Below are 12127 nucleotides of genomic sequence, written 5' to 3' on the forward strand. Positions count from 1 at the left end.
AAATAAACAAAAGCTGTATACATTTTATCAGTGATTCCTAGGAACCTTCTTTCCTCCACAGAGATTATAAATATTGCTCCTGCCCCCTCCCCCTCCCCATCTTTAATAGATTTTCCCAAATGACATTTTCTAAGAAGAATAGGTATTTTTGTCTGGAAAAAGTCTAAACAGACACAGCTGTAAACTGGTCCCAGTTCAGACATTATTGCTTAACTAGTTAATTTGGTACAGTGACTTGTAAGCACATTTATACATCTACAGGATCTCTAATTCAAAAAGTACAGCATCTATTGATTCCATACAGGAAAGCCCTAAGTTCAGTGATAAATGGCAGTTGGGCCTTGGGCTGGTAAGGCTGAATATGTTTGGTGGGCATGTATAGAGCTGGTCAGCCAGCCACCAGCCAACTTAATAAGTGACCGTGGTAATAACTGCAATTGCTGATTGTTCTACAGACTTAAATTTCAGGGCTCTACTCAAAAAAATAACCCAAGGCTAGAAGCATGCTAGAGCCTAACCTTTAAAAAAAATGGACAGTGCTTGTGTACAAAAACATTTTTATAGACTCTTTTTGATTCAATGTGGCGCATATTCAAATATTTTATCATTCCTCTTTCAGTAACAGAATGTGACTTTTCAATCCAATACAGACACAACAAAGGCTCTATAAAAAAAGTTGCACTCTTCTATCAAAGCAGCTGTATGCTACTACAAACACATACCAGTATAGATTCACAGGTTCACGGATTAAAAGAAAAAAACATCTTCCTTCTATAAAACCAAATCAACTCCCAAGAAGCAAAATTACAAAGGAGTTACGATAAAGAGAAGCTGTATGTAAAACTATTCATACTGACTTTCAAACTACGGGAAACAGTCTAAAAATTAGTGATGGTGTAAATAGAGATTTTAAACAGAACAAGGTAATACATTTACATGGGACTCAAAACACTTCACAAAAATGTATCTTACATAAAAAAAAATTGCAGTGGGCACCAAGTAACAATAGCAGTTTGGCCAAAAGGTTGGGTTTTTTTGTTTGTTTTTTAAACTGACTGGGACTACTAAATATTACTGCAATACAAAAAAATAAAAGTTCCAATTCCCAGCTAACCAAATGAGAAATAATGCATTTCCCTGAGTGCAAAATAAATGTAAGTAGAATAGTTAAAATATATGTTCCTAATTCTATTATACAACACTTTATTTAGAATTAATTATCTTGTGAACCTACACATCCATTCTGTTAGATTTGTACGTGGGGGAAGATATTTCAAAAAGTCACAAACGCACTGTAAACTAATCATCCGCCTCTGTGAGCATAAACTGCTTACAGAGATCTTTTTGAAGACAAGTATCTAGCAGAGTTATTCCCATCTTGCTTCCAGTTCCTTGGCTTTAGTCCCATGATCAATAACAATGTGCATCATACAGTGCAATCCATTTGAACAGAATGAGCTTAATTGGGATATTGTCTATGGAACTGATTTAGGCAAACAATATTGAACTGTAATGACTGCTACTTAGTCTGGGCAAAATTATTACCGTATATATTTGGCATAATGGGAACACATTTAGCCAATGTCAATTAAACTGTATTTAGCCAGGTGCTAAAATATGTATGAAATTCTAAATTGAGATCTTTAAATGCAAAAGTTACTAAGTACAAATTCATATTAAGAAAAAAAATAAATTAAAATAAAAGTGAAGTACACTGAATTCTTTTTCTTTTATACAGAATATTATGTGCATCATATAAAGTATTTTTAGACCTTAAAAAAGAAAAAAAATCTCTTCGCTGAATTGGGACAATAGTCTTGTGCTATGTTGCTTTGGCACTGGGAGAGTTACTTAAGGATGTAGTATGTTAAGAAAGGTGTTTCAGCATTAAAGGTGATTTGCAAATGGGGATAAAAAGTGTTTGAATGTTAAAAAGCAGACTAGAACAAAGGAGAATGCAGAGTGTGAGGTGGATTTTCTTGTACTTTGTTTTTTATTTTTGTTTTATATCAGAAATATCAAGCCTCATCTACTGCAGGTCTGAGACCTGACTTTGCCACCTCTTTGGACAGGGTTCACTATTCCATACCCATTAGTGTTGCACTGTTTGTGGGAGTTCATAGAGTCTTAGAACTTGGCCCTGCAAGGGGCTGAACACGGATATCAATGAGAGCTATGAGTGTGCAGCACCTTGAAGAAACTGACTCTTAGGAAGGGTAGGAGAAAAAGTAGAGAGTTGTCTAGCTAATTTGGTAGTGCTTACAAATAAAGGGCCTGATCCTGAAATTCCTCCACTTGCAGAACACTCACTGAAGTCAACAGGAGTTGGGAAGGTGAAGGGCTTAAGGACTGAGCCCAAAATAACTAAAACCACATAATTCATAAAAACTGGAGATTTTAAGTTTAGTTTCTCTTTACAATTCAGTGGAACATTTAACAGGTTCACAATAAATCTTGTTAGCAAAAACTCCTCAATTCAGATTATGCACTGGGTTAAAAGTTACCAGTCCGAAGTTTAAACAACAATGCAACTCTGAAGTATGCAACTCTGATTTGCACCAGAAACTCTCTAGATTTATTGTAGGTTTTGTATCAATTTATTTTGATTGTATTTCAAATATGTGCAGTGTGTGCATGCTTCAGAAATATTTTTGCTGAAACAGAAATGTATCTGGGGATACAGATGGTATGCAAACAAAAACATAAATGACAATCAATTTTTCCTTCAACTGGGGGATTAAACATCTTTGTTTATTTTTTCAATGTAACTTGTTTTAAAAAATTAAAAATGAGAGTTCCAGGAATATGCACCCTTATTCCAAGGTCAAGCCTTTTCTATTGAGTATATCTCTGGTACTTCAGCTGAAGGCCTTCATAGAAAAAGCAAGGTTAATAGATTTCCTTTCTTTTTTAGTAAATTCTCATCATGCTGCATTATGAAATGCTACTAAATCGCCTAGCGCTCCTTTATTTTAAAAAAAGGAACTAAAACTAGTTTTCTCAATATTGTACAATCATGAAAACCTAACCCTTAGAAAAAAGAAATATTATCTTCTTAAATGGCTGCTAATTTTATGTTTTAAAAGCCTAATTTTTTCTTTCAGTGCTAAAATAATGCCAGGATTAGAGAAAGCAAACTAGAGTTTTATTTCTATGCATCTGCCAGAATATAATAAACTGAAAATTATGTCTGGTTCTTTCATAATTGTGCAGCTATTCAATCACTAATTTTGAGTTTCTACTATCAGACTATTTGTACTTTTGTTCACTACTAAATAGATGAGGGAGAAAGACTTGGGGGGGGGAGAGAGAGAATCAAAATAATTCTTCAGTGAGGCAAATTATTTTGTTATAGCAGCACTAGGAAAGAACAATTTGTCACTGAGTTATCATCTTATTTTTCCCCCAAAAGTAAGCTGTTCTCTTAATTAACAGCATCTCTCAAGGAAAGGTCTGTATTTGTCAAACTGAATTTCAGGCCAACAACAGAGGAGGTTGTTGTTTTTTTGGAAGTGTATCCTCTCTTATTTTGGTAAGGGGCACATTTAGTATTATTTTGCTTGTTAATTGTGTTTCTAAACATAAGGGCTTGTCTATACAGCTTCAACAAAGCACACTAGGAGGATGGGATTTGTAAAGCACTCTGACTGCCTGATGTAAATCCTGCTGGCATTCTCTAAAGGATACCTGGTTCGTATTAACTTTTAGGTACCTTTTAGAGTGTGCCAGCAAGATCTAAACAGGACAAATACAGGTTAGACAAGTTTACAAATCAGCCCTCTCTAGCATGCTCTGCCAGAGCAGTGTAGGCAACCCCTAAATCATGGGTGGCCAAACTTACTGACCCTCCGAGCCGCATACAATAATCTTCAGAAGTTCAAGAGCTATAAGACACTCACAACCTGGCCTGCGGGGTGGCGCCTGCCATGGCACACACCTGGCTGAAGCCCCAAGGCCTGCCCTCCCCCACCCTGTGTGGGGTTAAAGCCCCGAGACTCCCCTCCCTGCAGAGAAGAAGCCCCGACCCCACCACCCTGCCACAGGGCAGAAGCCCAAGCTCCCTCCCTCCGTCTGGTAGACGGAGAATGAGGGGAGGGAGGAGTGGTTGGGGCTTCGTGAACAGCACTTTAACTGTAAAAGAGCTGCATGTGGCTTGTGAGCCACAGTTTGGCCACGCCTGCCCTAAATCAATACAACTGGTTAATCTGGCTCCTTAAATTTTGAATTATATGTACTACAAATTAGTTAAGAAAAAGCTACAATTTTTAATTCATTGTAAAACACGGTCAACTCAAATATCCACCCACAAATGTGGAATAGGGGTAATTATTCAGAATACTTATTTTTCCCTGGTACAATTTCACACAAATTACCAATCTCAGAAACGTATTGCTTTTCTAGCTATTACAGAAACTGTACTATAGCAATTATATCTATGAAAATACAAATCAAGTTCCCAGTTTTCACCTATTGTCAGCTGCTTCAGCAGAGCAGCACAGCTGAACAGCAAAAACCCATTCCACTACTTGGCCTCCCCAGCAGGGGTTGTGACTGCAAAGCCTGAGAACTAATACTAGCTCTTCTCCTCCTTTCTCTTCAAAAACCACACTGGGAACAATCATCTGTGACAGATTTAACAAACTTTTTTTTTAAATCAGTCTTCAAACATTTATATCTCTGCACTTCTATTAGGGCAAATATACATAATTTTCAAGACTGCAAAATAATTTCTTCTTCCCCAGAAATCAGACACTCAAATAGTAGCATCTCAGCATGGTTCCTGTGTAGTACACGTGCATTATGTTCCTGTGAAGTTCACAAGTGTGCCATCCTGACAATACTGCACCTGCCTTCCTGGGAAAACCATCATGGCCTGCTAACCTTTTCTACAAAACAAATTTCTGGGTGGTACTCCCTAGAAAGCAGTCTTGCTTTATTCTTCCATCTTGTGCCCAACATGACCTCTTAACCAAACAGACTTAAAAAAAAAAAATAAAGACATTGCTGGGTACAGCAAACCATAGGATCAGATGCGAAAACCACACAGCTGCAAGCATTCTTTTGGGAACCAAGCATTGGAGTTCATCTCAATCGCTTAATGTAATTACAAAAGTCAGTCATGTAGTAGTAATGTAATTTGCACATTTCTGCAGCTGAAGTGAAGTTCAATCTTTATGAGAGACTGAGTAAAAGGCAGGGGTCCTGCTGCCACACTATTCCACCACATTAGTACCAAATGACAAGCATTTTGCTTTTGTTTATCCTCCAAGATGCATTAATTAGGAAATCTATACAACCCACCCTCTCTTTCCAGTTTTAAAATGTTTTACTTTATCTTTATATGGATTCTTGATTATCAAGAACTTGACAAGTATAATAGCCAACATCTAATATTCATGTGCATACTGTATTTGTACAGAGGCTTGCACATATTTGTATGCTATGAAGTGCCATGCCAATCAGTTGTCAGAGAACAAAAGATACAGATATTAGACTGTACATTTTATTATAGATGCCACAATTTCTGCAATGAAAAATAAGTAGCAATTTTCCCACTTCAGTATGCTTACTCACAGATCAGAAGAAATGGGGGAGTAAGGGGAGAAAATACAACAAAGCACAAGATTTATTTTAAAATATTTAATAGCAGGTTATTGGTAGCAAGTATTGCAAGCTGATGGTCAATACTTTCAGATTTATCATTTAAACAAAAATCACATTTACTAGGATTTTTCTTAACCTCATTACCTGACCATTACAAAAATCAAAATCTTCTATACTGTATTAAAAAATCAAAAGGGAAAAAGAAATAATCAACTGAACTGTGAAATAAGCATTTAAATGAAATTAAGAATTATGGTGAAAATTACTATTTAACAAGAAATAAAGGCCTCAGATCTATCGACAAAAGACAAGAAGATTCAAAATTCATATATTTAATTCAGACCATTATATTTTATCCCCTTTTCTGTTTGTACACTAATGTGAGTTAAGTTTGAGTCTCAGTCAAGATTTTCGGTATGTCGTCTGTTTTTTCTATCCTCCAAGATCTAATAAGGGTCCAAGTTAAATTCTTTCAGTGGAAAAACAATTTTTTTTAACTTTGAATTTAATAATCATTTAGAGAAGAGCAATCGCTGTAACTAAATTTATCGAACTGTAACAAGACAGTCAACTTTGTTCAGAAGTGTCCCCTCTCACCAGTATTTATCCATAGTTCAACAATTCCCAGACTCTTCTGGCAGCTGTACCAATTCACCAGACTAAGACCTCAGCTCTACCAGTCAGAATCCTCTTCTCTTCCTCTGTAGCCTGTGACCTCTTTTCCTTGCTTCTTTAGTGATAAAGATACAACCTTTGAGTTCAGTGTAAGTGTTGCAGGCACTGACCCTGATCTGAACCACTTAAGCATGGGATTGAGTGCTTTGTTGAACAAGGGTCAGAAAGCTGGTCACTGTACAGGATCCAGTCTTCTGCATTAAGCTTTCTGGTTCTTCAAGCTCCAAATCCTGCACACACTTAAATACATTTGACTTTAAGCATGTGAATAATTGCACTGAAGTCAATGCAACATCTCTCATACTCAAAAGTTGTGCATAACTGTTTGTGGGATTAGGTCTAATTTTGCACTCACAATTACATGGACATAGACAACTGGGGACTTCCGGGAGAAGGAGAGGGTGGGGGCTTTAGCCCACAGGCCTCTCCCCAGAAAACTTTTAGTGACTCCGTTGATAAAGGAAACACTGAGTTTGGAACAGAAGCTAGCTTATCTCACTTTATTAATAGTGGGCAAATTTAGTTCTGGTACTAAACTACTAATTGAAGTGATAGTCAACTGTTATTATTTTATTATGTTTTAACTTTAGCCCCCACTCCCAAATAAAAAAAATAAAAATTGTCTATGGCCCTGAATTAAACTAGAGGAACTCAAAAATCCAGCAACACATCAGACAGTGCAAAGTTGCACCAGTTGCACTATACATAAGCTAGAATGAATGAGATGGCAGCAGCAACATACTGAAGCTCACCAAAAAAGCTGAGCTTAAAACATCACTGATTTTAAATTTCATTCTCTATAATTCAGTATTTTGTGACATTACTCCTTCATTCAGAAAATGTCTTCACAAACATGTTCATCTGAGTTAAATCTTAAAGAGTTTTCTGTCTTTTTGGTATCTCACTTTTAACGCCTGCATTCTCAGACAGGGTTAATAAAATTTGATTTTCTAACTCTTGGATTAAATAAATAGGGCATACTCAATGTGCTTCTATTAAACAAAAAACACCCACAAATAAAATGCTGTTCCTTTGCATGAGCATCGGGCCCAACATGACTTGACAATGATTAAGATTTAAGATTAAGCTGGCTGGTAATTTTGGGTGTCCCATTTTGATTTTTGCTTATCACTTTCTGAAGACACCTTAAAAGCATCTCAAATTGGCACCTAAAATTTGAGGCATCCAAAATCATTATGCACTTCTGAAAATCTTAGCCAGAATCTTTTTTATTTTTTGTAAAAACAAGCTTTTATTAATCAAATTTAAATATTTTACATTCAATTATTTGAAACAATTACCACAGTATTTAAGTACTGTAGTTGCAAATGGAAATATCACAGCCTTTTACTTGTGCATGAGAACCAGACATTAAAAATAGGACTATAAAGGAAAGTGAAATTGAATATTGTATTTTCATTGTCCAAAATGAGAGAAACACGTACAGTAAAAACTGCATAATGAAGAAATATTTTTAAAACACAATATGCCATTATTTGTAACTGCAGATTTTTTTAAATATGACAACTTGAAAGGGTCTCATTGTGAGATGATCACCTGGAAAACAATTTCCATTAAAATTAACAAGAGTTATGCACTGAGGGGCATATAAAGACCTACCCATAAGGCTATATAACTCTGATCCTATCCCTAACCAGCTGATGCAACTATTCCCTTCTGGGAATGTGCAATCAAAAGTCTTTTCCAAGTCCGTCTCCCTTTCCCCCAGTTACGTCTAAACAATATGAAATCTGCCCAGTCCCAGTAAAGCTTTAGGTCTGAAATGCTGCAGCAAGACTTGTGTCAGTGCTTATATCACCCATCTCAATCTTCAAAAGCGCAAAGGTGAGCAGCAAGTATACCTAATTATCTCCAATATATAGGTACAAGAAGAAAGACACATTAGTTGATGCTTTACGAGCCTGATACCACTAAAACTTACTACTACAAATAGTACTAAGTTGTGCAATTAATTTCATAAAATGATTGAGAGCACTACGCCCAGCAATAAGCTTTAAAGAACTGCTGTGCAAACATCATCAATAAAAGAAGTAAGCAATTGTGCAGTTTAAAAACGTGACTGTTACAAAAACTCAACCAATTATTATTTTTTAAAATGCAGTTTGTATGTGTGAATATAAATGAGATAATGAATGGTTTATCATCAAGTACTTGCCTTTACCTCTGGGGACCTAAAGAAGGTTTTATCATCTACCATAAACTGATGTAATAAAATACAGATGCAGAAGGTGAAATTCTAGGAGAATTACGTTACAGTGCCCAACATAGCTAGGTCAGTCAGGCATGTGTGAAAACCACACCCTCTTAGTGACATAGTTGTGCTGACAAACCACCCCCTCCCCTCCCACCCCTCGTGTAGACGCAGCTTTGCCAATGGCGTAGCTAATGTTATTTGGGGAGATTTGGGGAGAAAAACTCCTTCTGTCAGCGTCTGCTGCATCGACACTAAGGGGCTAGCCCAGCATAGGCTCTGCAATGTAGACATTGCCTATATTAAATTGAATTTTTATTACAGATTTCATGCTCCGATTTAACACACATACTTAGGACTTATTTAAGCTTAGTACCAATGTGGACACGAGAACAAATGGATATAAACTGGACACTAGGAAGTTTAGACTTGAAATTAGACAAGGTTTCTAACCATTAGAGGAGTGAAGTTCTGGAACAGCCTTCCAAGGGGAGTAGTGGGGGCAAAAGACATATCTGGCTTCAAGACTAAGCTTGATAAGTTTATGGAGGGGATGGTACGATGGGATAGCCTAATTTTGGCAATTAATTGATCTTTGATTATTAGCAGGTAAATAGGCCCAATGGTCTGTGATGGGATGTTAGATGGGATGGGATCTGAGTTACTACAGAGAATTCTTTCCTGGGTGCTGGCTGGTGAGTCTTGCCCACATGCTCAGGGTTTAATTGATCCCCATATTTGGGGTCGGGAAGGAATTTTCCTCCAGGGAAGATTGGCAGAGGCCCTCGAGGTTTTTCGCCTTCCTGTGCAGCATGGGGCCCGGGTCACTTTCTGGAGGATTCTCTGCACTTTGAGGTCGTTAAACCTCGATTTGAGGACTTCAATAACTCAGACATAGATTAGGGGGTTGTTACAGGAGTGGGTGGGTGAGATTCTATGGCCTGTGTTGTGCAGGAGGTCAGACTAGATGACCATAATGGTCCCTTCTGACCTTAAGTGTATGAATCTATATTTGTTCTAGTACCACAATAGAAGGCAGTGTTTCTGGAAACAACTGTGATAAACATTTGTATCAATACCATCCATAGTTTTTGGAAACAGAGAGATATGTAATTAGGTGCATTAAATAAAATTATTACAGTTACTTACTTGGTTCAGTCCTAGAAACATGTTTCTGAAGAAAGTCAACTATCTGAGCCAAAACCTTCTTGTTGCAGTGTGTTGACAGCTCTTCATCACATTCATAACACCTAAACAATACACAAAATTTAAACAAAAAGAGAAATAGATTGGAATTCAGGAGATCCAGGTTCACTTCCCAGATCTGACAGACTTCCTGTGTGCTTGGGCAAGTCAGTTAGGGCCACATCCACAAAGGGACTTAAGCACCTAATTTTCAGCTTTAGGAACCATTGACATCCACAAAACCCCTGTATGGCTGCCACCAAACCACGTAGGTGTCTAAACTCACTTGGTGCCTAAATTTGCTCTGTAAAAGTGCCTTAGGTGCCTACGTTTCTGCACCTGCGCATACTCAATGCCGTTTTGCTGTAGGCATCCAGATGCCTAAGTTCCACCACTATCCACAAACCAGGAAAAGATAAGCATTCCTCTGCCTATCTTGTCTATGTGGACTGATCCATTAGGTGTCCATAGGGTTCCCCTGCTTCTCAGGCAAGTGCCCTACCCACTGGACTATAGTTCTGATATGGGTCTCTCTCAATTTCTTTTATTTAATTCAGGTAGAACAGAATCAACAAATGAGTAATTAAATATTGATTGGACATAAATAATTAAAATAAATCATGCAAATAAATACTAAGGGTTTTACATTTTACAAACAATATATATGTTACACATACAGTATACAAAAAAAAGGTAGTTTGCAAAAGAAGGATTAGCAAATCGAAAAAACTCAGTCCAGACTGACATTTACCTTGCTTTTCTGTCCAAACTTAAAAAATGAAGGAAAAAAATAATTTTGGGTTCATTTTACCTTCTTTAAAAATTCTACCACGGTGAACTGCTCATGCAAAACTCCGTTACTAGTAGCTTTATACTTAAACTTAAGGAAGAAAAAATGTTCTTGATTTTTTAATCTGAAAAGGCTGTATTCATAAATCTTAGGTCAGAGGTTTTCATTTTTTCCATTATGTGAACCACACTGTCGTGGAAAATTGTCTAATGCACTATTTTCCTCTCCCTCTCATTTGTGACCACATAACATACATAGGACAGCCAAAGCAATTATTGTAGACAATTTATATATGAAATTAATTTATTTTTTGTTTCTTTTAATTTTATCTTTTTTTACAGTGCAAATATTTTAACAACAAATTATAAAGTGAGCATTCTACACTTTGTATTCTACATTGTAATTGAAATCAATATATTTGAAAATGTAGAAAATTATCCAAAATATTTATAATAAATTTAAATTGGTATTCGATTCTTGTTTAATAGTGCAATTAAAACTGCGATTAATCATGATTAATTTTTTTAATCGACTTAATTTGTTTTGAGTTAATTGCTTGAGTTAACTGTGATTCATTGACAGCCCCAGTAGAAACATTATTGAACTAAGCTTGAGCCATTCTGTGCTGAAGATGTGAGCAGAGGACAGACGGAAAAGGGGCACTAAGGCTTACTGCCTACTGGGAAGTGGTCCTTTTTTCAGTAGTTTGTGGGAAGCCATGAAGGAGACAAAGGAAGTGGGATAGGTCTCATTCATGTGAGCAGCGAGACGAGTGGAGGTTATTTAGCTTTTGACAAAGACAGCACTTTATTTAAGTTAAAAGTAGGGCTTTTAACTTAAAAGTAAAAATTAATCGCACTGCTAAACAATACTAGAATACCATTTTTAAAAATATTTTTGGGTCTTTTCTACATTTTTAAATATATTGATTTCAATTACAACACAGAAAACACAGTGGACAGTGCTCACTTTATATTTATTTTTTATTACAAGTATTTGCACTGTAAAAAAATAAAAACAGAATTTTTCAATTCACCTAATGCAAGTACTGTAGTGCAATCTCTTTATCATGAAAGTTGAACTTACAAATGTAGACTTACGTACAAAAAAACCCGTCTTCAAGCATAAAACAATGTAAAATTTTAGAGCCTGCAAGTCCACTCAGTCCTACTTCTTGTTCAGCCAATCACTCAGACAAACAAGTTTGTTTACAGTTGCAAGAGATAATGCTGCCTGCCTCTTGTTTACAATGTCATCTGAAAGTGAGAACAGGTGTTCGCATGGCACTCTTGTAGCCAGCGTCACAAGATAATTTACATGCCAGATGCGCTAAAGATTCATTTGTCTCTTCATGCTACAACCACTATTCCAGGGGACATTCATCCATGCTGATAACGGGTTCTGCTCGACAACAATCCAAAGCAGTGTGGACCGACACACGTTCATTTTCATCATCATGAGTCAGATGCCACCAGCAGAAGGTGGATTTTCTTTTTTGGTGCTTTGAGTTCTGTAGTTTCTGCATCGAAGTGTTGCTCTTTTAAGACTTCTGAAAGTATGCTCCACACCTCGTCCCTCTCAGATTTTGGAAGGCACTTCAGATTCTTAAACCTTGGGCCGAATGCTGTAGATATCTTTAGAAAACTCACATTGAGACCTTC

At 36.7% G+C, this 12127-nt stretch overlaps 1 protein-coding gene across 7 annotated transcripts in view; it reads right to left on the minus strand.

The window, feature by feature from the left end:
- USP45 (ubiquitin specific peptidase 45) overlaps window positions 1-12127 on the minus strand; it is a 91895-nt gene that overhangs the window by 61709 nt on the left and 18059 nt on the right. For all 7 annotated transcript variants that reach the window (XM_045010616.1, XM_045010615.1, XM_045010613.1 and 4 more), the window contains exon 5: window positions 9641-9741. In XM_045010616.1, coding sequence (XP_044866551.1) covers window positions 9641-9741 — 101 coding nt within the window. The remainder of the gene's footprint in view (window positions 1-9640; window positions 9742-12127) is intronic.

The sequence above is a fragment of the Mauremys mutica genome, chromosome 3 (assembly GCF_020497125.1).
Source record: "Mauremys mutica isolate MM-2020 ecotype Southern chromosome 3, ASM2049712v1, whole genome shotgun sequence".
In the NCBI taxonomy this organism is placed as follows: domain Eukaryota; kingdom Metazoa; phylum Chordata; order Testudines; family Geoemydidae; genus Mauremys; species Mauremys mutica.